The 26,704-nt window shown below is 38.8% G+C and overlaps 1 protein-coding gene and 1 long non-coding RNA gene across 17 annotated transcripts in view; one reads left to right on the plus strand and one right to left on the minus strand.

Annotated features, from left to right (window-relative positions):
- Positions 1-26,704, minus strand: part of ptprt (protein tyrosine phosphatase receptor type T) — a 121,166-nt gene that overhangs the window by 17,183 nt on the left and 77,279 nt on the right. For 8 of the 16 annotated variants that reach the window (XM_077529050.1, XM_077529052.1, XM_077529048.1 and 5 more), the window contains 7 exons: positions 24,534-24,566; positions 15,146-15,300; positions 11,893-11,973; positions 10,926-10,961; positions 7,153-7,245; positions 5,904-6,013; positions 5,143-5,230 (listed from right to left, as the gene is read on the minus strand). In XM_077529050.1, the coding sequence (XP_077385176.1) occupies positions 5,143-5,230; positions 5,904-6,013; positions 7,153-7,245; positions 10,926-10,961; positions 11,893-11,973; positions 15,146-15,300; positions 24,534-24,566 (596 nt within the window). Of the gene's footprint in view, positions 1-5,142; positions 5,231-5,903; positions 6,014-7,152; positions 7,246-10,925; positions 10,962-11,892; positions 11,974-15,145; positions 15,301-20,471; positions 20,502-24,533; positions 24,567-26,704 lie in introns of all 16 variants that reach the window. The other 8 variants (XM_077529064.1, XM_077529051.1, XM_077529057.1 and 5 more) reach the window with 4 other exon arrangements.
- LOC144023503 (uncharacterized) lies at positions 1,760-5,815 on the plus strand. The gene is made up of 2 exons (XR_013284564.1): positions 1,760-3,411; positions 4,954-5,815. It is a non-coding gene; the product is annotated as an uncharacterized LOC144023503 (long non-coding RNA).

The following is a 26,704-nucleotide window of genomic DNA, read 5'->3' on the forward strand; positions in this document are numbered from 1 at the left end:
CATGTCAACAATCATTGTTGACCGATTTCTGTGGTCCTTCGTGAAAGAAGATTAATGATTGACCGATATGGCTTTGTCAAGGCCGATACTGATACCGATTATTAGTAGTATTACTGTGACACTGTCTTGTGACACAAAGTGACACACCCCCTTTCAAATCAAAACACATGGGACAGACAAAAAAAAAAAAAAAGTAAATCATAATTATAATACAACATTAATCCAACCACTATGAATTCCAACAATAATGCTAATCCGACCGCTAACTAATGCTGGCTAACTTACTAGCTTGTAGCATGGAGCCATAGTAGCCATTTGTTGACTAAAATGCAACATTTATAGACAAAATAAAACCGAGATGAGGTTGATTATGTGAAAAAACTAACAAGTGTGATTGAAACTGGACTAAAACTGAGACAACATTTTAAAATTAACAATACACGGAGCTTGCCTTGACCTGTCCCCAGCCAAACTTTTTTTGTGACCGTCTGTCGTTCAATTATCGGAAAAACACAAAAATCTGACATTTATTGCGTTTTGATGTGATGCAAAATTCCAATTTTGCATCACAAGCTACGATGCAAAAGCAATTATTTTAAACCTAGTTTAGTTTCGATGCTGCTGACTTTTCTCTTCTATTCACTAAAGTTGATGTCTTGAGTGCACAAGCAAATAAAAAGTCTTCGCTGTTGTGGAGTTTTGAGTTGGAGGGTGAAAAGTCACAAATCCATTCAGTCATTAACAAGCGCAAATCTTCTGCCGGGCTTTGCTCTCCTCCAGACCTCGTCAATCTTCTCTCCTCTTTTTTTTTTTTTTTTCCTTCTAAAACTTTCTGGAAAAAAAACAAAACACGTCTTCTTGTCGTTACTGGCCGAGTTTCGCAGAAGAAAACTCGGACTGGAGCTGACCCACGTTTTGTTTTGTTTTTAAATTGGAGACATGGACGCGTTTGCAGTGCCCCTGCAAACTAAAGCTAAAGCTAAAGCTAACTGTAGATGCTCATCTAACAACAAATCAAACTAAATCAAATCCAAAATCAGATGTTAGCTAACTAGCTAAAGCTAACCATAGATGCTAATTTAACAACAAATCAAACTAAATCAAATACAAAATCAGATGTTAGCTAACTGGCTAAAGCTAACTGTAGATGCTAATTTAACAACAAATCAAAGAAAACCAAATACAAAATCAGATGATAGCTAACTGGCTAAAGCTAACTGAGGATGCTAATTTAACAATAAATCAAACTAAACCAAATACAAAATCAGATGTTAGCTAACTGGCTAAAGCTAACTGTAGATGCTAATTTAACAACGAATCAAGCAAAATAAAATACAAATCAGATGTTGCGAGCGCCGCGGTCTTGTTGGCGCAAGTTCAACGTGAAGCTAACGTCGTTAAGTGATGAAGTCTGTCGGGAAAAGCTCGAGAAGTGCTGAACGACGTTATTTATTTGTATTTTATTTTTCTTTTGCCGCCTCTGCCCAAATCTTCAACAGTCACACGCACGCACACGCACGCACACGCACACTCCTCATCCTCTCGACTTGCATCCGTCACGGATCTCGCTAATCAGTTAACTCGCCGCCGAGTCGTCCAAGCTGGAGGCGTTTGCCACTTTAATAGACTGACTGCCGTGTGCGTGCGCACACACTTGTTTGTGCGCCGTGTGTACCGCGCAGCCATCCGCCTACAACGGGCTTTCGTTCGCGCGTGCGTGCGTGCGTGTGTGTGTGATGGAGGGTATTAAAGTGTGTAATAGCCTATTAAGTCCACAGCTCCCTCCAGCTGATGTGTCAAACTACATTGGAATGTTGACACTCACGCGCACACGCGCGCGCGCGCATGTACAGTGTGATGAAGAAGAATCATCTTCATCTTCCGAGCACAATGGCCGACTTCCTGTTTTGTTTTTTCCGGAAATTGATTATTTACAGTATACTTTTTGTTGTTGTTGTTGTTGTTGGATTTGGACTGATTTTGCACGGCCCATAGAATATTGTGTCCTATTGCTATAAAAACATGGAATTGACCAAAAGAGAGATTCGAGCCTCTTCGTTCATCAGGAAAAAAAAAAAAAGTATTTCTATCTGTTTCCATTTAGCATCAGTTAGCATTAGAATAAGACTAAGTTTCATCATTATTCACAAATCTGTTTAAAGTAGTGGGGAAAAGATCTTTTTGATCTCTTATACTCTGCTGCCATCTGCTGGCAGTTTTTGTAATAACTAGCATTGCTTCAAGCATTCTCTTCAGTTCAGAGGCTGCATCAAAGCCAAAACGTATAAATAAGTCTTTGGGAGCATGGTGATATTTAAGATAGAACGTATTTATACGTTTTTTTGGGAGTAAATGAGTTAATGTGGCTAAATGTTCAAAAAGATTTAAAGTGGCCATGGAAGAGTGTAAAATGTCCAATTTGAAGCAAAAATGCAAAACTTGACCCGTTTTTATTTTCTGTTTTTTTTTTGTGGCGCAAGGAATTTTTTTTGTGTTTTTTTTTTTTTTTTTGTCAATGCACATTTTTCACCAGACTAAAGTTAGACTAGACGAGACTTAAAGGGGCTGTCTGCCGCTTTCACTCAGGAAAATGCACTTTTTAAACACAGATTTAAACAAAGTACTTCTCAATTTATAGATATGAGCTTTTCATAACGTGTGGGGGTGATTTTGTCCTAACGACACTACCGCGGCAATTTGCATGCACAGATTTTTTTTTCCACTCACTCATTCACACATGTAAGCTTCTGTGAGTGAGTGAGTGAAAAAAAAAAATCAATAATCCGTAACCTGCTGAAAAAAATCCAGAGGTAAATGATTGTCCTGACTAAAACTAGACTAGAATGTTGACAGTTTTTGTTGACTAAAACCAGACGAATAAAGTTATGTTTTTCTTGGACTAAAAAGAAAGACTAAAGACTAAAAATGCTGGCTTTATAGTCGACTAAAAATAGACAAAATAAAAACGGGATGGGGTGACAAACTATGATTCAAAACTAACAAGCGTGACTGAAAATGGACTAAAACTGAAACTAAAATAAAAAATGGCGGATTAAATTCACACTAATTCGCATTAACGCGGCCAACTAAAATGCTATAAAAAAAAAAAAAAAAAAGCATCCACGGAGAAGCCAGAGAGTTCAAAAGGATTTAAGACGACGCTCTCGCTGTTGACGAGGAGAAGCAGCAAATGATTTTTTTTTTAATGTTTTTTTTGTTTTTTCCTGCGTGCAGCAAACACGAGCAGATCAATACGCGACGTTTTCTTGGCTTCCAGGAAGAAGAAGATGAAAAAAAAAAAAAAAAGGTGAAGCGGAGTTCAAGCCAAATGTTTTCCTCCGTTGTCGTCGTCGTCGTCGTCAGGACGCAACGCGGCCTCCCTCCCTGGGGTCCTTTTTGTGCGACATTTTGGTAAGAAAATGAGCTCTTTTTTTTTTTTTTTTTGGTGCGAGATGGACACTTTCCATTAGCAAGGCGAGCCGCTAATTGAAACATTTGCGCTTAAGAGCAAAATTCATCACCGTTCCTGCGGGCCGTGCTCACGTTTTGACAGCTTGTTTCATTTCGCAGACGTCAGGTGGAGGCGCCGACACCGCACGGCGACCTTTCATTACGGACGCCGGGCTCAAACGCGAGCAACGGGAGGAGGGGGCGGGGCCGGAACCCGTCAGCGCCCGCGATACGACACGACATGACCAGCGATATGCCCTTTAATGCATTCTCACGCTGTTAAAAGGCGCGTCAAACCGTTCATGTATTCATAATCGGACGACCCGTGGAGCCAAATGACTTCATTCCGATACACTTCAACGATTGAGAAAGAAAAAAAAACAAAAAAACAAGTCAGGAGCGTGTGGAGTTAAGTTCGGATTTTTATTCTCCTCACTTTTTTTTTGCCATGTAATAACTCCCACATAATACTTCCGATTTACACGGTTCAAATTTCAACTTGCTTAAAAAAAATAAAATAAATCCGGCATTCCGGGGTATATATCGTCTGATTCCACGTTACTTTGAGTACTCGCACAATTTGACTTCAAATAACAACATTCATTTTCAATGGGACTGACATTGAACTTTTTCCAAGTGTCACTTTCCACGCCCACTTCCATACGTACAACTGATCATTGTTACCAGCTCAGTTCTTTTTATTCATTCATCTTTCAACTTCAATTAAAACTTTGTAATTTTGATATAATTGATCTTTAAATTGACTTGATAAGCATTCAGTTATTGGCATTCAGCTTTCAGCATTCCCACAACTAGACTAAGTGCAATTTCTGGAGAAATTGCGTGTGTGGAGTTGAGTTATTGTGGGAATGCTGAAAGTATCTCACATGTTATTCGGATTTTTATTCTCCTCACTTTTTTGCCGAAAAACAACTCCCACATAATACATATACGTTTATTTTTATGTATTTTTTATTTTTTTTGTAATGCAAGAGCATACAGAAGGCTTTAATTAAGCTTCTGACATGAAGAGGTGACTTAAAGCAATTATTTAAAAATAAAAAATAAAAATAAAAAAAATGGCCGGCAGGTGGCAGCAGCGTATAAGCGATCAACCAGTGCCATGTTGCAACAAGCTCTTTTTTGAATAATGATGAAACTTAGCTATATTTTAATGGTAATTGCTGCAAAACGGAAACAGATAAAAATCTACTTTTTTTCCAGATGAACGAAGGGACTCGAATCTTTTATGTTTTGATAGCAATAGAACACAAGATTCTGCGAAACTTGCAAAATCAGTCAAAATCCAATAAAACAAGCGAGCGAAGGGAGTTGCCTCAGTGAAAATGGCTGCCGGGAGTGAATGAGTTAATGAATGTTTTTTAGTCTAGTCTTCGTCCAGTGAAAAACGTGCATTGACGAAATTATTTGTGTTTAGTTTTCGTTGACGAAATTAACACTACTAACTGCATGTTGTCTCATCTGCACGTATACATTCTATAGTTTCGACAGCAGTCTGCTCGTGAAGTGGGAGTAACAAGATGGCCGCCCCCGTGACTTCAACGACTCGCACTGGCGTGTGCGGGCTATCCAGTCATATTTACATATTTACATGACAATAAGCGAGTTGAAGCTAACGGCGCAGGATGCTAACAATGCTAACAAGATGGAAAAGAAGGTGCCAGTACTCACAAGCGATGATGTTGCCGTAGCGATTCTTGTTGCGGTTCTCATCTTTTTTGGCCGTTTCCCACGGCGCCGTCTGTCCCTCCGCCAGAGCCTGAACACGCACGCACCAACCAACGAGTCACAAGTCAGAAAAAAAGGTAGGCAAGGCCGTTGCACGATGGCAAGCGCGCTCATATGGGCCCGATTGCTCGGGGGCCGGCCAGCATGCGGGGAAACAACCTGACATGAATATTCAGCAGGCCCAAAACCAGCGCAAGCAAATGGCACACACACACACAAAAAAAAAGTTTTTAACACTTTTTTTATTACTTGTACAGTAAGATGACTTTTTTTTTTTTTTTTTTTTTTTACTTATTTAAAAATGTATTTTTTTTTCTTGCAATATTATGAAAAAAAGTTATCCAAAAAATACAGCTGTATACTTTTTTTTGTTTGTTTTTTTTGGTCTGTTTTTCCTACTACATTCCCCAAATGATGACTTTATGCTTGTAAATATACATTATTTTCAAACTGTTTAACTTATTTGTTATGAAAAAACAAAATCCACGATTATTTTTATTTAAAAAAAAAACAAAAAACATGCACACAATTCATATAAAGTTGAGTTTCTGTAAAGCGCTTTGTGACAGCAAAGGCTGCTTGAAAGCGTTATATCAATAAAGATGACATGACTTGACTTATTCTGAACTTTTATCCCTGCAAATAAATTTGTAATCTGCGACAGTCATCCTTGTAACATTCATCATCTTATGTTGAGTGTTGACCTCGTATTCCTCCTTGAATCCGTATCCTTGCCCGCATTTCATCTGCGTGATGTGTTGGAGCAGGTCGGCCACGCGGATGGCCGGCTGGAATTGACCCGCCTGGAACTGACCTGCGGACGGACAAAAGTATTGGCTCACCAATCAATCAATCAATTTGGGCTGGGAATAAAGAGTCGCTTGGGTCGACCAGAAAAATTGGTTAACGCAAAAATGCATATGTCCAAACCTATTTTAAAAAACATACTTGTGGAATCAATATTTGGTGTTTTGGTGACGGACTCCGATTCACTACGACTAACTAAACTAACTAACTAGACTAACTAAAGTTGCTTCGTAGGGTTTGTTTGTGGTTTCTTTTCGACTGAAAAGGGAAAAATAAGCATCATCGCTACGTTTCTTGTGTTGCTAACAAAAAATCCGCGTCAAAAGAAAAAAATAAAAGTATTTGAACTTTTTTTGGGAGGTTATTTTAGTTATGAAGGTTATAAAGGTTATTTTAGTTAACAAAAACCACCCAAAAAAAAAAAAAGGTCAAAAAACAATTTCGTTAACGAAGCAAAATAAAAACGAAAATGTTTTTTTTTTGAAAAACGAAAACTAACAGACTACATTTTATGTTTACAAAATTAGTCACACTTTGGAAGGAAATTCTGCAAGTAAATATTTTATTTTATGTTCTACAGTCAAATAAGTAAAAATCAGCCAAATTTTTTTTACTGATTTTTGACTATTTTAAAAGTACTAAAATCAGTCAGGTACAAGGTTATTTTAGTTCACAAAAAAAAAAAAAATCAAAAAACAATTTCATTAACGAAATTAAAACTAACTAAAATGATAATTATAGCAAAAATGTCAGTTTTAGTCTTTGATAATTAACGGAATGCCTTTGGGGATGATTTTAAATATGATTTGAAGTCGATTCATTTTGATATGAACCACCAAAATAAGGACGTTTGAAAGTGTGTCACACAAAAGTGACGTCATCTCGCAGCAGCCAATAGAAAAGCACCAAAAGATGACGTCGCTCAAGTAATTCAAATAAAAAACTAAAACTAATACTGAAACTAACTAAAATTAAGCATTTATTAAATAACTAAATCTAATGAAAACTAACAGAACCACCCTGAAAACTCATTCAAACTAACCAATGAAAAAAATAACAAACCTCAAAACGAACTAAAAACTAAAAAAAACGGGTCCCCATTTCACAAAAAAGATGCACGCGAGTTGACTGCGTGCGCCGACGTACCGCTTTGGTAGGCGAGTTCCACCGACTCGCGGCCGCCGTACGGGAAACTCTGCAGCGTCAGCGACGGCTGGGCGAGCGACGGCTGGCTGCTGTCTGGAAAAACAAAATGGCGTCGGGGTTACCGTGACTGCAACGACTACTATGTGGAAGGTATGGCGCAGCACGCTGGGCACTATTTGGCAGCAGCAATTCACACGGTTTAAATTAATGGTGCACTATTTGGCTGTGTCTTCACACTGTCTTCTCGCTGTTTAACTTAATGGTTCACTATTTGGCAGAAGCTTCTCGCTGTTTAACTTAATGGTTCACTATTTGGCAGAACCGTTTCACTATTTACCTTAATGGTTCACTATTTGACAGAACCGTTTCACCGTTTAACTTAATGGTTCACTATTTGGCAGAAGTGTTTATGCTGTTTGACTTAATGGTGCAGTATTTGGCAGAACCGTTTCACTATTTACCTTAATGGTTCACTATTTGGCAGAACCGTTTCACCGTTTAACTTAATGGTTCACTATTTGGCAGAATCCTTTTCGCTGTTTAACTTAATGGTTCACTATTTGACAGACGCTTTTCTCTGTTTAACTTAATGGTGCACTATTTGGCAGAAGCGTTTTTGCTGTTTGACTTAATGGTGCACTATTGTTGCTATCTCCAACACAACAAAGGAGCCCGATGGGCTGGTCGGAGAAAGATTAGCGGCTGTTAATCGAGGGTTTCCATGGTAACCAGCGGGTTACGAGGCGGCGTGGCATCATTAAGCGTTTGAAGGCTGTTATTTTTATTTTTTTTATTTTGAGGCCAGATGATTATTACATGGAAGCTTGATTGGGTGCGGGCCCGGGGGAAGAAAAGGAGGTCGTCGTTAGTTGCAGGTTGCAGCTCAAGTACAAGCACAATCAACACCGCAATTGTTGTTCAAAGCGAGGAGAGCGCAAACGCGCACGCACACACGCGCGCGGTTTTGACCCACCTGCGTGTGCGCGAGTCAAGGTCACGTGTGTATCAAGTCAGCCATGAAATGGAGTCATAGCAGCAACAGCGAAACGCTCACGATGATGAAGACGTCTCTCTGCTCGTGTGCGTGCGTGCGTGTCCACGTAGGTGTGTGTGTGAATGTTCTCACTGTTTATCTAAATGGTGCACTATTTGACGGAAGCTTCTCACTGTTTATCTGAATGGTGCACTATTTGACGGAAGCTTCTCACTGTTTATCTGAATGGTGCACTATTTGACGGAAGCTTCTCACTGTTTATCTAAATGGTGCACTATTTGACGGAAGCTTCTCACTGTTTATCTGAATGGTGCACTATTTGACGGAAGCTTCTCACTGTTTATCTAAATGGTGCACTATTTGACGGAAGCTTCTCACTGTTTATCTAAAAGGTGCACTATTTGACGGAAGCTTCTCACTGTTTATCTGAATGGTGCACTATTTGACGGAAGCTTCTCACTGTTTATCTAAATGGTGCACTATTTGACGGAAGCTTCTCACTGTACATCTTAATGGGGCACTATTTGGCTGAAGCTTCTTGCTGTTTTTCCATAATGGTGCACTTTTTGACAGACGCCTTTTTGCTGTTTATCTTAATGGTACACTATTTTCCCAAAGCTCCTTACTAGTTATTTTAATGGAGCATTTTTTTTTTTTTTGGACAGAAGTGTCTCGCTGTTATCACACTATTTGACAGATACTTCTTAACTATTTATCTTAATGGTGCACAGTGCAAATGGTGCGAGTCGTTTGAGGAACAGAAAAGAACAAGCTTTTTGTTGCACGGGTTCTGGACAAAGAGCAAAAAGCAAAAAAAGAGGGAGAGTAAAGAAGATGAGGATGGTGTACAAGTTGTATACAATATGAAATATAAGCGGCGTAAGCAGAGAGTCAAGATGTGTCTCCACCGAGCGGGCCGCACATAAAGGTTAAAAATGAGTCTCTCTCAACCCCGCTCTCACCTTCAATTACCCGGCACTGACACATTACAGCCACACAAAATGGCTGCCATTAGCTATAATCACCCTGCATTCTGCTAATGCTATGCTGAATGAGACGGCGGGAGAATAATTGCACATTCGGGGGGAGAAAAAAAAAAAAAAACTTTCAACCAACATCTTCCAAAGGCAAAGATGTCCTTGGTGTAAAAAAACAAAATAAAAAAACATTAAGAACTGTATGGGCTAGCAAATAGCGTCGATAGCTGCTATTAAAGGCATACTTGACTCATTGAGACATTTTCAACAGTTAAAAAAAAAAAAAAAAAAGTTCATATTTTTGTCCAGAATGAATTTGATCGGGTGAGTGAGTGGTTAGCATGTCCGCATCCCAATACTGAGGACTCGGGTTCGATTACATTCAATGTCACGTTGAAATGATGTAAATTAGTAGATTGTAAATTAGCTTCGCAATAGTTTAGCAGTAGCTTAACATCAGCTTAGTATGCAGAGGTAATTTAGCATTAGCATGTTAACTTAGCATTAGCATTAACATGCTAACTTAGTATTAGTATTAGCGTGCTAACGTAGCAGTCGCATGCTCAGCTCGCATTAGCATGTTAAATTCGCATTATCATGCTAACTTAATATTAGCATTAGCATGCTAACTTAGTATTAGCATGCTAAGTTAGCATTAGCATTAACATGTTAACTTAGCATTAGCATGCTAACTTGGCATTAGCATAAGCTAGCATAAGCATGCTAACTTGGATTAGCATTAGCATGCTAACTTAACATTGGCATTAGCATGCTAAGCTAGCATTATCATGCTAACTTAGTATTAGCATTAGCATGCTAAGCTAGCATTATCATGCTAACTTAGTATCAGCATTAGCATGCTAACTTAGTATTCGCATTGCCGCTTCACAGTCCAAATGTTTTGTGAATTCTTTTGCATATTAGCCGCAGTGCTTATTTTGTTCTTTTCTGAAGTTTTCTTCTACTCGGGTGACTTTGCGGCGCCTCGCCAATGAAAATCTGCGACGGGCCCGCCAGCCCGCCCGTCCTTGCGGCGACACAAAAGGCTGACGAGGACGCCCCAACGAGGAAGACGCGTCGAAGGAAATTGATTGTGAGAGCGAGACGTGTTTGCACATAAAAGAGGCGACGTGGCGCCGGCCTTCCTCCTGATCCTCGGGATTTGCATGACATCAGCGTTAACGCCTCACGCGCGTGTGCAAAAAACCCTGGCGCGCGTGCGCGCGTGCGTGCGTCCTGATTGTCGCCTGGAGAAACATTGGCGCGTCCTCGCGCTTTTCCCGCCGAGGATTGGCGCCATTGTTGTGCGGCCAATCGGGCACAGGCAAACACCTGAGCACAAAGCCGGGCAGCTGCAGCGCACGTACACGCTCGACAACATAACACACACGCACACACACCGATGACAACACAACACGTACAAAAAAAACCCCCAAAAAACACATTTTTTTCCATACACCAAACAATTCCATAACAAAACAGACACAAAAAAATAAACTATGAAGGACCAAAACTGCCAAAATTCTAAATAAATAAATGACTAAAAGTGAAAATAAAAACGGATATAAAAAAAATTATAAATTAAAAAAAAAAAAAAAATATATATATATATATATATATATATATATATATATATATATATATATATATCAAGTTTGCACTCATAAGTCAAAACAAAGGAATTGTCCAATTGACTCGTATCTCCCAAAAAATAACATGCCAGTCTGGTCGCTCAAATTTGTACTTACACACACAGAGTAAAGTAAATGCTAATGCTAATGCTAAAGTGACTTTTTCCTTACCCAGAGACGCGGTGGCAGGTATCGGCTCTTTGGACACTGCGGAAGACGACAACACAATAATCAATAATCAATAATCACGACAACAACAACAAAGGACCAACACGCACATGCATATATACATGAAATCAATTCTATTTGCTTATCAGTTTTTCCAAGTCGAATGTTTGTTCAAAATAGACAGTAATTAAGAAAAAACGTTAAAGGGACTGAGAAGTGATCCAGGTGGGATCCCATCATCCAATTCTCAACAACAACAACATTTTTATTTTTTTTTTTAATGTGCGCGTGTGTGTAGGGCTGCTCAATTATAGAAATAATAATAAGAATTTTTATTAAACGATTATTTTGCCAATAATTGAAGTCACGATTATTCAAACGATTTTTTTTATTTTTGGTACAAAACAAGAAAATGTTTAAGCATTTAAAAATATTAAGACAAATAAAAAAATAAAATAAAAATAGAAACACTATAATTATGTAAGTTACTTTTGGACCAAACAGAATTTATGCTAATTATATATTTATAATAATAATAATAATAATAATACTCCATCCATGCTTGACCGCTTAAATGTATTTATTTACTTTGTTTATTTATCTATCTATATAGGCAAAAACTTGAAGTTGGAATGCAGCATGAGCACTGTTCTGTGTGATGATTTTTTTTTTTGGGGTACAAAGTATAATACGTAAATAAAAAAAATAAAAAAAAAACGAATGGAAAAATACGAAGACAAATAAAGTTCTTTGAAACACTATTATGCAAGTTTCTTTTGGATGTAACAAAATTGATTAAATTAGTGATTTTAAATTTTAAAAAGAGGTTCAAATGTATACATTTCAACAACTCAAAAATCCGGATTCATCTTTTTTTAACGATGATACTGATTTTGTACTTGTGGAGTGTCATAATCGAAATTGTCATTAGATTTCGACGAATTGCACGTTGTATGTTGCGCGTGTATACCTGAGTAGTAGGAATTGAGCAGGGATTTGCTCTGCAGCGTCTTACTTCCCTGCATGGAGAAGGAGCAGGAAGAGGGGGAGGCTGACGGGGAGGAGGAAAAAAAAAAAAAGAGGAGGATGAGGAAAGGGAGGTGAAGAGCAGGTGAGATGGAAAACAGCAGCAGCAGCAGCGGGAGGCGAGATGAGGAAGCAGGAGGATGCAGAAAACAAAACAAAAAAGGCATCAGTAACCTCGTAGGAGAAAAACATCACACGACGCCTTGAAAAGGAAAAAAAAAACAAAGAAAACGAGATCAATCGTCCATATTCAAGACAAGCAGCAACAAGGCGCTAACGCTAATGGCGACAAATATTGAATTTCCAAAAGAAAACACGCAGCGAGCACTTAAAAACGTGTCACGCTTTGATTGCGAGCGCCAAGACGGGCGACAGCGCGACAACAGCAAAAACGCTTTCATCTTTTCTTCTCCCAAGTTAGCTCGCTAATGCTAACAACAAAGCCGTGTGCTTTCGTGTTGTTTCGATCGGCTGGAAAATGCAAAAGGAAGGCGTCGCGGTTGCATAAAGACGCACAACTCGGGGCCCTGACGATTAATTGGCCGATCCTTGAGCTTTTCTTTTCCCAAGTTAGCTCACTAATCTAACAACAAGGCTAACAACAAACAAAGATGGGTGCTTTTAGTGTTGTTTTGATTGGCTGGAAAATGCAAAAGGAAGGCGACACGGTTGCATAAAGACGCACAACTCGGGCCTCTGCCGATTAATCGGCCGATCTTTGATCTTTTCTTCTCCCAAGTTAGCTCGCTAATGCTAACAACAAGGCTAACAACATACACAGCTGGGTGCTTTTAGTGTTTTGATCGGCTGGAAAATGCAAAAGGAAGGCGACACGGTTGCATAAAGACACACAACTCGGGGCCCTGCCGATTAATCGGCCGATCTTTGAGCTTTTCTTCTCTCAAGTTAGCTCGCTAACTCACTTAATTCACCTTTATGGGTTACTAATTTCGGACCACGAAAGTAGCTTTAATTTTTTTCTCAATGAGACCGGTTGGTACAATCATAAACAGCAACAAAACTTTGGCATTTTCTCAGCTTTTTCCTATGAGGGAATTACTTCCTGTCCCCCATCTGGGGTTGGGCACTCGTCGTGACGTCACATGAAACCCATCTATTGCCGAATACCTGCGTTTTGTTTTTGTTTTGGTTTATCCGAAGGACATTTTGGCTCATCCAGTTGTTGATTTTGCTTTCTACAGTGACAACACGTCGAGTGAATTGCTGTCAGTAACGAACCTTGCGTGTCGAATGTCACATCGTCCAATCAGCTCGAATTATTGTACAGAATGTCCCGCCTTTTCCCAACCAAATGACTGTGTAGCGGCACCAGATGGATATTGCGAAGCATCCCCATCTGGATATTGTCAGGTTCGTCAATCAGCATGCGAACCAAAATTGGCATTCTGAAGTTTTTTACCCAAAGCTCGTAAACTTATGCAGACTGAACAAAAAGGGGCCCAAGGACTGACCCTTGAGGGACCCCACAAGTCATGGCCATTCAATCAGATTACAAACTTATAGTGGTCACACAAAAAAAAAAAAAAAAAAAAAAAAACTCATTTCCTCCCCAGTGGGCCCTGAAACATTTTTCGGATCGTTCCATTTCATCCCACCCGAGTTTGTCACGCAAGTTTCAACGTGACGGAAAGTGACACAGGTGCAAAGGTGCGTTTTACAAGTGCAGTGCTGACAAAGGAGCTTTTCTCATTCTTTCTCGCTTCTCTGCTAACCTTGGCTTTCAGTGGCTAAGCACCCCCAAAAGGCCAGTGTGACATTTTCAAGAGAAAAATGCCCTCCTATATGCTTCCGTCTAATTATGTGGCACACGCGCGCACTCACAGTGTGTGCGTGTGCGCGCGCAATCATCACAGCGGAGAAAAGTCTAAAAGCATAGATGGATGATTCCGACTTTTCGTCCTGGTGAAGGTAGGAAAAAAAAAAGAAAGTATTGGGATGCTTCCACCAAGTGAAAAGTGAAGAAAAATTTGGAGTTTGGACAAAAGTATTGGGACAACTTCTTCAAATGGAAAGTGAATGAAAATGTGGAATTTGGACAAAAAGTATGAGGGTAGAAAAAAATGTGGACTTTGCATAAAGGCAAGTGAAAATGTGACGAAAGTATTGAGAAACCAGGAAGTGAAACGTACTTGAAAGAAAATACGACTACTACTAAAAAAACAAAAAAAACAAAAAAAAACTCCAAGGCTACAATCAAGAGATAAAAACTAGCAATAGACCGATATGGGGTTTTTTCCAACGCCGATGCCGATACCAATTATTAGTATTCAAGGAGACAGATAACCGATATTTCAAGCTGATATTTATTTGCAATAAAAAAAGAAAATAATAGCGTGAAAAAATATATGTTAAAAAATATTTTCTTGTCATTTTAAACGTATAAAGAAAAGGCAGTTTTGTTTACAAATTGTAACAGAAATTGTAGAAATCGTAGGGAGCTTCCAGGGTCATCAGCATGTGTTAAGCTAAATTCAAAACTAAGCAAGTAAATAAAGTTTTCGACTGTAAATAAGGTTTTTCAAAATTTCAACATCATTTCTTAATTTATTTATTTATTTTTCATTATTTTTTTCTAAGTTAAAAAGTAGTGGGACATTCCAGTGTCAGCGTCCTCTTTTAGAAATTGACATAAATTGCCTCAATGAAAAGTTCCCTGTATCTCACTTGAGGGACAAATGTATGCAAAATTAAATGTATCGAATTTTGGGTTTGTAAAAGGTTTCAAAACATCTTCGCAGACAGCGAAAAATTGTCTGAATATGTTCGCAATATCTTTGCAACAAGTAAAAACTGTCAACGCACAAAATTCGCTACGTTCGCAAGCATTCACCGCTCAGTGAGATCTCACCTTTATCGGCTTTCAGATTCGTAAAAAGGCCGATTCCGATATTTGTCAAAATGCCAAATATCGGCACTGATAATCTTACTCGGCCGATAATCGGTCTATCCCTAATAAAAATTGAAAAAAGTATCGGGCCACCTCCAAGACGCTTCCAGACAACAGTATTGGGAGATGTCTCAAATTAATAAAAAAAAAAAAAAGTTCAAGAAAACATAGGGACCAAGGATAGAACCTTGGGGTACTCCACTTCAAAGTGGGCCATTTTAAGAGCGTACGTGTCGCAATAAATACAAAACACCAGGTGGAATGATTGAAGCATCGACGAGGAACGTACTGAATCCATTGAGGTCCTGGCTGGAGGTGGAGAAGGGGTCGTCCTTGTGCAGCGTGCTGACTTTGGCCGTGCTCTTGTCGGCCGTGTTGACCGCTGCCATCTCCCTCTGCTGAGTGGAGCTGCTCGCCGTCTCCTTGTGCTTCTTGGCCAACTTCCTGTTGCCATCAAGCACACCAAAACACGAGTGTTGAATGGGACCGCACCGATTCGAACAAGAGAAAATGCGAGGCTAGAAATGTCCTTCGGATGGTTGAAGAGGGAAAAGGGAAATGATGGAAAAAAAGGAGGTAAAGATGAAGAGAAAGAAATGAGGAATTGCTACACAGCACGCAGCCGAGCTCTTCACGAGTGGACAAACTGTTTGCCGGCTGGTCACACACTGACCCTGAGAAACGGGGCTTGCTTGGAAAACGTAATAGCACCTCCCACACAGTAGGGGTCCATCTTTTCACCAAGCTTCCCATTTCTGCATGCGGCGGTTCACCAGTAGAAATGTGGCAAAATTTGGCGGTTCGCGAGTGACTACAACGGGTGTTTTCAAATGCCAAGGCTTTGATGCAGACTCTCAACTGCAAAGAACGGTTGCAGAAATGGTAGTTATGACACACACGGCCAGCAGGTGGCAGCAGAGCAAAGGAGATCAACCAGGGCCATGTAGAAAAAAAAGCTCAATTACTTACAATTTTGAATAGATTTGCGAAAACTGATAAAACTTAGCTATATTCTAATGCTAATTGCTGCAAAACGGAAACAGATAGAAACATACTTTTTTTTTTTCCTGATGAAAGAAGACACTTTAATCTTTCTTTTGGTAGGTTTCATGTTTTGATAGCAATAGAACACAATTTTCTGTGGGCCTTGCAAAATCAGTCAAAATCCAGTAAAACCGCCGGGAGCGAACGGGATTGCGAAATGTGAAAATGGCGGCGAGTGAATGAGTTAAGAAGAGCGGATTGCGCTGAAAAATAACAATCAGACATTTCAGATTAGGTGGCTGCAGGTTTTGACCAAATTTTCACATTTCTGCATGCAGGTGTGAACGTCTTAAATTTTGACGGTTCATGGAGAGATTTGTCTAGAAAATTGCTGGAACGTGAAAAAACTGACTCCAAGAAATGTTAAATTGTGCTAAGTAATTTTGCACTGAATTTGAAAATTTGTATATTATTGCTAAAATGCTAGAAAAATCCCCACATTTGCATTAATGCCGCTCGAATGGTTCTCAACAAGTAAGCAAAGTGGATACGGCGTCGGGCCCGAGGGTTGACAGGCCCCGCGTGGCAGGCGTGGCAGGCGTGCGCGTTGACGTGCTAGCGGCAAGTCGTAAGGAGCAACAGCCTCCGCTAACGCGGCTCACATTCATCCCGTTAATGGACTCGTTTAAATGACAAATTCCGCGCATATTGTAAGTGTCAACCATCGCGGCCTAATCCCTCTCCAATGAATGTCACGCACGCACGCGCGCACGCACGCACGCGCGCACGCGGCAGTTCATTAAGCGGCGAGGTGAGCCGAGTGGGCGCCGACCGCTCCGGGAATCATGGACGACTTTTGTGCCCCCGGAGCGTTAATTGCCGCCGTTTGATGCGTCGATAATGAGCGACGCGTGGATGTTTTTTCGGGAGGCGATGAGCCGAGTGCCGCGAAACCAAACCCCCCCCCCCCCCCCCCCCCCAATGTTGTCTGGGAGCCAGATGAGATGAAGCGAGGCCACTTTGGGGGGGGGGGGGAACACGACTGCCTGGAAAACACTGCCTCTTAATTGGCGCTCGTTTGCTACATTAGCTGTCCTGAAGGCTTTCGTTTAGCTAACGAGCTCCGGGTTCAAAATCATCCCAACTTTTTCCCTTTCTTGTTTTTTTTGTCAGAGGGATTGATGATGAAGCCATTTTAGGTTGTGAAAGCTCAAGACTTGAGAGCGCGCTTCAACTACCTTTGAACACTTCTTGAAAAAAGGCTTTAAAAAAAAAGGGCTTTATAAAAAATATATAAACATGCAATTTTACACATTTCATATATCAAAGTGAGATTAGATCTGAGGAGAGCTGCAAATGGGAGAGGACTGAAGGGGAAAAAAAACAAAAAAAAAAACATGACAGACAAAGCCCCATTAAAGAAAGGAATATAATAGCAAAAATCCAAAGGTGCCGTATTTGCCGGCCCACAAAAGCTGTCGATGTCACCAGATGACAGAAAAGTCGGACAAAGCTCCTCAATTGACTTCAACATGGTCACTAAAATGAGGGATGCACCAAAATGCTATTTTCAACCGAAACCAAAAATGTAGAAAGTGCCGATACCGATAAGTAAGCCGATAATTGTTGAACTTGAATACAAATGTACTTTTGAGTCCTACTCTAAGTCGAACAAAAACTTGACATAATGTTTCAATGTATGTAAAGCACCATGAAGCTGAATTTTATTGATATGAGCCTCAACCACAACCGATGGACCAACGGGGCATGTCGATTATTATCGGCGGATTTCTTTATTATTGGTTTATCTGCATGAAATGAAATTGGTTGATAATTGCCGATAATTATCGGTAGGGATGGACCGATTATCGGCCGGGCTGACTATCGGTGCCGATATTTGGCATTTTGACAAATATCGGTCACGGCCTTTTGACCAATCTGAAGGCCGATAAAGCGGGTATTTCAAACACATTCTGACAATTTTTCACCGTCTGCAAAAATCTTTTGAAACTTTTGATGAACCCTGATGAAAAACGCAAATTTTGCTACGTTCGCACGCATTTGTTGCACAGTGTGATACCGGAACTTTCCATTTATGGATCTATTTCATTTTACACTTTATAAATAATGATGCCGACACTGGGAATTCCATTCACTTTTTATTTTTAAGAATTACAAAAAAAAATTAAAAATGTTGAAACTCCCTGCAATTTTTAAAGCCGTCAATATAGTTTAAAATGAAAAGAAAAAGTAAATTTTTCTTTTGAATTTTGACACTAATATTTTCTCTTCTACTGCAAATAAAAATTGTCTTGAAATATCGGTTATCGTCCTCCTTGACTACTAATAATTGGTATCAGTATCGGCCTTGAAAAAGCCATATCGGTCTAGCACTAAATATCGGCTGATTTCTCGATTATCTGGTTCATCGTCAAATTGGTCGATAATTGCCAATAATCATCAGCCACCGATATTATTGTGCATCCCTGACTAAAATGGCGGCAACAAATGATTTTTTTGGTCTAAATCAAGCTCCTTAACTCACTTCCACTTAGTTCCTCTTGGTGCCAAGACGTCATAAGATGGTGATAAAGCACTACTTTTGTCCAAATCAGCCCTTCAAGGTGAACTTAAAATGGCCGACTTGCTGTGTCTTTTCAGACAGTGCTTCTTGAGACTTTTTTTTGAAGGTCTACTCATGATTGACATCTCAACCAAATTTCATGTTTCTAAGTCAAACTGTCCCGAGGGGCCGAATTTTATAATAATGACGATGAAACGACGGCTGACGCTAATCCCTCAAAATATCTCGTCAGTCCAAATCAATACGCTTCTCGCTCGAGAAACAAAGAGCTGAAAACCTTCGAGGAGGCGGCGGCTGGATTAAATCGTCCTTAATCCCGTCAATTTGACATCTCTCTCCCGCTCGATTATAATCTCGATTTCGATGCGGCCGTGATGAAAATGTACGTCGGATCGGATTACGTGCTGCCGCCGGTTCGCTTCGCCGCTCCTCGTTTTGTTTTTGTTGTCTGGGAGAGTGACAGGTCGCGACAGTGGGGAGCCTCCGAACGTGGCGCATCAAGCGAGCCGCCTCCAAATATCCCCAAGCCGAAGCCTCCCGACTTTGGAGGCGGCCGGAGGCCAAAGCCAAACAAACTTTCATGTCTGCCGTCGCGGGATGGCGACGACAGACGCAACCCGAGGAAGGCGGCAACAAACAAAAACGTTGAGCGAGAACAAAAGTCAAACTCACAAACTATTTGGATTGATTGGTTGGGAAAAAAAAAAAAGGACTTGGACGCGTTCAGGAAGTCAAAGTGAAAAATGTGGAGTCGTTCCCTCCTTTGCAGGCAAATCAATATTTTGTGTTGCAATTTTGTGGTCAGCTCCTCCATTTTTGGACACAAACATCAAATATCAAATTGTTACTCCCAATTAGGGGCGTGAATTGCCGAGTACCTCGATTGGTATCACGAGTCACAGGTCACAATTCGATTTGATACCGATTAATCCCGATACGAATTTGTAAGTCGATTGTTGCGATTTTTTTTAATTGAACTTTAGAAAATACTAATCAATAAACTTGTACAGTGTAAGATTTGTATGAAAATATATTTATGTGAAATTTCAGTCTTATACAGGTTGTAATCTGTTTCATGTTTGAACAGCATAGAAATAAAATATTAAGGCTTAATGTTCCATTAATGTAACATTATTTGATGTTTAAGGTGTGAACCCTAAGACGTTTTGGTGAATATTTTTCTATCAAAAATGGATGTTTAAAAATCGATTCGGCCGCCTATTGAATCGATTCAAGAATTGTGCCATGTAATATCGCGATATATTGCGGAATCGATTTTTTTTTAACACCCCTACTCCCGATCATGGCAAAATATTGAATTTTAATGCAAAACGATCACTTTCCGGACCAAATACTGAAAATCAATATATTGTGTTGCAATTTTGTGGTCAGCTCCTCCATTTTTTGGACACAAACATCAAATGTAAAATTGTTACTCCTGATCGTGGCAAAATATTGACTTTTAATACAAGAGATTGATGTCGTTTTCATTGAAAATATCGTATTTGCACACACGGTTGTTGAAGAAAATCATTTTCACGTCAATACAAGCACTTTGCGATTATTGAGGGATGCATGCAACGGGACAGCTCATAATTGTACTCAAAATTGTTGCTTTGCCCTCCGTCAATGAAAGAGAAATTCTTTCACAACTTGAATAAAGTTGAACGGAACAAAAATACTTTTATTGCCTCATAACGTGCAAATAAGAGAACTTTTTTGTTTGTGTTTTTAGTCCAGGCCTGTTTGATGAGTTTGTTTTCAAAATGTCTGATTTTCACGAGTTCATTTTTTTCCCCCCATTTGTTATTCCTTTTATCCGATTCAAAGTGATTTCTTTGACCGTTTTCTTCCATTCTCATACGAGGACGTTAATATTGATATAAATACAGCACATATTAATACAAGGATATACTGTACATATACGTTTTTTTTTGGGGGGGGGGGGGGGGGGTCGTAAGTGCAATCTGTTTGGATAGTACGGGCAAAGGTATCGTGAATTTTGTCGATGTGTTAAGACATGTGAGGTCACGATGCGTTTACTTACAGGTAATAAGAGTAGGAATAAGCATGTCTTCTGAAGCGTGTTGAAGGCGAAGGCCGACGATGACGAGCGACAACCCAGAAGAAGGACAAACACAACCAGTCAATTGATTAGTGCATGCTGGGAAACGCAACTTGATTGGGAACTTCATCGTTAAGGCTAGTAGAGTTGTTACTAGTTGTAGTCGTGCTACTAGTATTGCGAGAAACTTTTTTCATTATTTGGTTATTTTAGTGAACATTTTTTTTTGCATGAGTGAAAACATTATCGTTAGATATATAAATTAGGGATGCACGATAATGCCAGTTTCAACCGATACCGATAAACCGATGATTTAGAAAGTGCTGAGGTCGCTAACCGATAAGTAAGCCGATATTTGTTTGACATCAAATTGGTCGTTATTTGACAATAATTGTCGGCAGATTTAGTTTTTATTATTATCTGGTTTATCTGTTTGACATCAAATTGGTCGATAATTGCCGATATTTTTCAGTAAAATTCTTTATTATCTGGTGCATCTGTTTCATCAAATTGGTCGATAATTGTCGGCAAAATTCTTTATTATCTGGTTTATCTGTTTGATATCAAATTGGTCGATAACCGGCGATAATTATCGGCAGATTTTTTTTTTTATTATCTGGTTTATCTGTTTGACGTCAAATTGGTCGATAATTGTCGATAATTGTCGGCAAAATTCTTTATTATCTGGTTTATCTGTTTGACGTCAAATTGGTCGATAACCGCCGATAATTATCGGCAGATTTTTTTTTTTATTATCTGGTTTATCAGTTTGACATCAAATTGGTCGATAACCGCCGATAATTATCGGCAGATTTATTTTATTTTTTTTATTATCTGGTTTATCTGTTTGACGTCAAATTGGCCGATAATTGCCGATAATTATCGGCCACTGATATTATCGTGCATCCCTAATATAAATTAAAAAAAAATAATAATATTAACATTGAGTGACACATGGTCATGTAATTTGTAAATAACATGAAATTGTTCTTAAGTATTCATTTTAATCAAATTAATTTGAGCTGATTTGCTAAAATTTATATTTCAATCACCATTGGCACATTTTCATTTTTACTATTTGTTTTATTCGTTTTTTTATGTTTTGCATTCAAATGCATGTCGACTCACAGGTGTTTTTTTTTTCTTTTTTTCCACCCCAAAGTAATAAAAAAAAAAAAAAAGTATTGGAATAAGAGCATGTTTTATTGGAAATGTGCCTAAAAATACAATTTCGTTCATAATCGCTGCTTCTTTTTTTTGTGCGTCGTTCTTGTGCTTTTTCCCAACTAAAGATTTTTTTTCCCCCGTCAAGAAGACGTGCGTGCGGAAATAAAAAAAAAAAAAAAAGAAGAAGAAGAAAGATGTTGATGTTGTTTTCCATCACCCGCCGACAGCAAAGGAAGCCAAAAAGAAGAAAAGAAAAAAAAAAAAGAGTAGATAGAAGAAGAAAGAAAGTAGAGAAGATGAAAAGTGAATTGAACGCGTAGCGCGACGACATGTCGGCTTCCACGATCGATACCCGCATTCCCGAGAGCGCCGCGTAAACACGCACACACACCGTGTCACTCACTCCACCACAAAATTGATTTTTGTTTTGTTTTTTGACTTGGTTACTGGTTGAGCAAAAAGAGAAAGTTTTTGGTCCTGACATATGGACGACCAAAACTGACAAAATTCAAAATAAATCAATGACTAAAAGTGAAAATAAAAATGGATATAAAAAAATATATAATTTGAAAATTATATCCAAACAAATAAATATCAATGGAAATAAAAAGAGCAAAAAAAAAAAGAATATATATATATATATATTTTATATACTGATATCAGGCGGTTTTGAATTTTGGCAGTTTTGGGCCGTACTGCCAAGTGGAAATGTTATTCAAATGAGGGGGCGGTCCTAAGTGTGTCTTGGGTTGGACTCCAGTCCACTTGACAGTACGGCCCAAAACTGCCAAAATTTAAACTAAATAAATGACTAAATAAATGACTAAATAAATTAATAAATAAATTACTAAAAGTGAGAATAAAAACTGGGATATAATTTTCAAATTATATATTTTTTTAATATTCATTTTTATTTTCACTTTTAGTCATTTATTTATTTATGTATTTATTTATATATTTAGTCATTTAGTTATTTATTTATTTAGTCATTGATTTATTTATTTGTTTATTTAGTCATTTATTTATTTATTCATTCATTTATTTATTTAGTCATTTAGTCATTTATTTATTTACTCATTTATTTAGTCATTTATTTATTTACTTATTTAGTCATTTATTTATTTAGAATTTTGTCAGTTTTGGTCCTCCGCGTTTCATCGTTGATCTGTGCGCAGGAAGTCGCGCGGCGTTCGTCACTTTGGCGCCTTTTGCATTCCGGCGAGACGGACTGACGACATTCGTCGGCGGGAATCGACGTTATTTATTTTTTTTATTTTTTTTGCCAGCTCCTCCTCGCCGACGTTCGCATTGCGGGAAGTTTTTTTGTTTTTTTGTTTTTTGCTTTAACGGGCCGCTCTGCCGACGTGGCCTCCTCGTGATGATGTAATAAAAGTGCCGAGCGCCTCCGGCTGGGCCGTAAAAGCCGCGCGTGTTTAAAAGCGGCCATAAATATTAATACGGTGCAGAAAAAACACTCGCGAGCGCGTGCGAAACCAAGACAAAGAGAGAAATCGCGCGACGACGACGACGCGGGCTGAGCTCATCCCGCAACGCGCTCGCGTCCTGAAGCCTTTTTACGAGATCATAATTAATAACCGCACATCGCGATTTCCATACGAATGCGAGAAAAACGGCAATGCTGAAACGCTGACTGGAAATGAATTGAAGTGACCAAATCATTCGCCATTCGTTTCTGCATGGGAAATCGCAAAAATATGAAAAATGTGAAAAGGGTTGACCTCCCTATGACCTCCCTATGACCTCCCTTTTCGGGCCCGACCGATTATGCATTTTTTGAGGCCGATGCCGATACCGATTTTTGGCAGAAAAATATACCGATTCATCTGCCGATTAGTTATGAAAAATACATATGAGGCATTCAAATGAACGCCTCCCCCAATTGTGGATGTTTGCGTCCTGGAATTTTGAGAAAAATGCAAAGCATAAATGCAAGCAAAATGACGGAATCCGGAGCTGTTTTTTGGGGGGTTCCAGTCAGGGAAAGATCGACCCCAAAATGACTTTGGCACAAAATAAAATAACCAAGAAACAAATGTAATCCTTTTCCGACCAAACCCTGAAACGTTTTTATTTTGCTGTGTCTTTAACTCATTGACTGGCAACCATTTTGACAGACGGCTGTTTTACTGGATTTGGACTGATTTTGCAAGGCCCACAGAAGATTGTGTTCTAGGGCTATCAAAACATGGAACCCACCAAAAGAAAGATTAGAGTCTCTTCTTTGATCAGGAAAAAAAAATATGTTTCTATCTATTTCCATTTTGCAGCAATTAGCATTTGAAGTTTGTGTAATTGAGCTTTTTTTGCAACATGGCCCTGGTTGATCTCTTATACTCTGCTGCCACCTGCTGGCCATTTCAGTAATAACTACTATTTCTTTAACCGTTCTTTGCAGTTGAGAGGCTGCATCAAAGCCTTCTGTATGCTCTAGCATAAAAAAAACAAAACGTATAAATACGTCTTTGGGACACTTAAAACATTTGACATAGAACGTATTTATACGTCTTTGGCAGAAAAAAAGAGTTAACAAACATTGATTATCTGTCAATCGCTGTGACCTTGTCAGAAAATCTGGGGCGCGCTAACTAGTGCAAAAATCAATTGCAAAATTGCAGGAAAAGTTGGGAAATGTGGGCGGGAATTGAAAAGAAAACAACTTGAATGTTGACACTTCACAGGGACGTTAAAAATACAATTGTGAAAAATAATTGTGAGCACAAATTGGAGTGAATGGAAGACAGGCCAGGTCGTGTTTTTCTCAGAAAGATGAATTAGGGGGGCAAAAAAAAAATAAAAAATAAAAAGAGCGCGAGAAGAGGAGGAAGCGGATGCGGAGGAGAAGCAAACATACGATACCCCACGCTCAGAGTTCTCCACGTGTGAATCTCTCTATCGGGGCAAGAAGGCAGGTACGGGGGCAGGCAGGACGGGAAGGGGCGGAGCCAAAACCAGGAAGCAGGATGGAGAGAGAGACAGAGACACAAAAGGGCGAGAGAGAGACCACAGTCAGAGAACTCATCACAGTCGGACCGACGCTTTTTTTTAAATTCCATTCGGACAAGAAAAAAACAGAAAAAGAAAAATGATGCCATGCCGACGAACGTTGTTTATTGTTTGCTCACATTCACTTCTGGATATGGAGGATTGATTTTTGTTTTCTTTTTTTTTTTTAAGTTGCTTTCAACCTCTGCAAATATAAAATCTGCCACATTTCAAATTACACAATCAGCATAATAATTAAAAAAAAGAAAGATTAATAAAAAATTAATACAAAGTTTTGAGTTGTTTAAATTTATAAACTTAAAAACACCTTTTTGAAAAAAAAAAAAAACTAATTCAATACAATTTTATTTCATCCAAAAGGAACCTGCACAATTAGTGTTTCCAAGAATTGTATTCGTCTTAATATTATTATTATTTTTTTTTTTTTACATTTAATCATGTTCCTGTTTCGTACCAAAAAATAAAAAATCAATAATCGTCCCACTGCACAGTGCACATGCTGCACTCCAACTTCAACTTTTTGCAAACATAAATAAATATACATTATTATAAATATATATTACAATTTTGTTTTTGTTTGTTTTTTAATTGGTCTTAATATTTTTAAATCCTTAAACATTATCTTGTTGTGTACGACAAAATAAATCGTTTAAATAACCGTGATTTCATTTATTGATACAATAATTGTAATTATTATTTTTCCCCACAATCGAGCAGCCCAACATGGATCGTTTTGGGGTGTTTAATATACAATGTTGAATTGGCTTTTGTTTTATGTCAGTTTTACAGTTAACAGAAGTCGCCGACTCATTTACATTTTTATGAAAATAGTACGGAATACTTAAAATGTAATAAACTGTTCAAAATGCATTGAAGTATTAAATAATTTTTTTTTTACAGGATGGGTTGACTGTACTTTTTTTGCATCCTGCGCATTTATCTTGCGTTCATTTTTTTTTTTTTTAAGAGCTTTCTGCTCTAAGGAAAAAAAAAAAAAAAAAACATTCCGGGTTGTAAAGGTTTAAACAAGCGTTTTCCATCAGAGCGCACGTCATATCAATCATGTTTTTTTCCGGCTGCCTTTTATTATTTATAGGCGTTCGTCTTGGGGCCCCTCGGGCGCTGCTTTGCGGACCCCCCCGAGGGCCCACCTGGTTGCGGGAACATCAAATTCCCATTAAGACTCGACTGCCGTCTTTATTAGCGACGTCCGCCGGCCTTCTCGGCAGAAAATAAACGACTCCCTGCAAGATTAATCGGACAGTTGCCCGTGCACGGTTTTTTTTTTTAAATATTTTTTTAGTTTTTTTGAACCCGGAAATAATTGATGGGCTGTGAGAGGCTTGCGCGAACATCGTTTGACTGAGGCTAAAACGGTTTTGGAGACATAAGCGTGACGGATGAAATATGGATGAGGCCAATAAGCGGCTCAACGACAGTTCGGCCGCCGTTGACAGGCGGGACGTCGGAAGAAAACCTGCATAAATACGTTTTGTTTTTTTAACCGATATTAGCTCTCTATTGACTTTGAAGCAGTTTGACTTAGCAACATATCAGTGGTGAGAAGAGCCACAAATAAATTAAAAAAAAAAAAAAAGTCAGTTTGGTTTCAAGCGGACGTTTCTCGGCGTCTGGAATTGCTTTTGAAAATTCGGGTCACCAAAGCCAGTTTGCGACAGCAAATTTGGTTGACATGTCTTTCACGAGAAAGCTTATTGTTGTAAGAAATTGAAGAAAGAAATTGTTGGAATGCTGAAGCATTCCCACATATGTTACTGTGATTTTTATTCTCCATTCATTCACCTATTAATATTCAGCTATTAGTATTCAGATTTCAGCATTCCCACGCAATTTCTCCAAGAAATTGCACTTAGTCTAGTTTGAGTTAACTAAAACTAACGGAAAAACTAAAACTAAAATTCAAAAAACAATTTTGCTAATGAAATAAAACAAAAACGAAGATGCTTTTTAAAAACGGAAACTAACTGAAACTACATTCTATGTTTACAAAACTAACTAAAATA

The sequence above is a fragment of the Festucalex cinctus genome, chromosome 8 (genome assembly GCF_051991245.1).
Source record: "Festucalex cinctus isolate MCC-2025b chromosome 8, RoL_Fcin_1.0, whole genome shotgun sequence".
Lineage (NCBI taxonomy): Eukaryota > Metazoa > Chordata > Actinopteri > Syngnathiformes > Syngnathidae > Festucalex > Festucalex cinctus.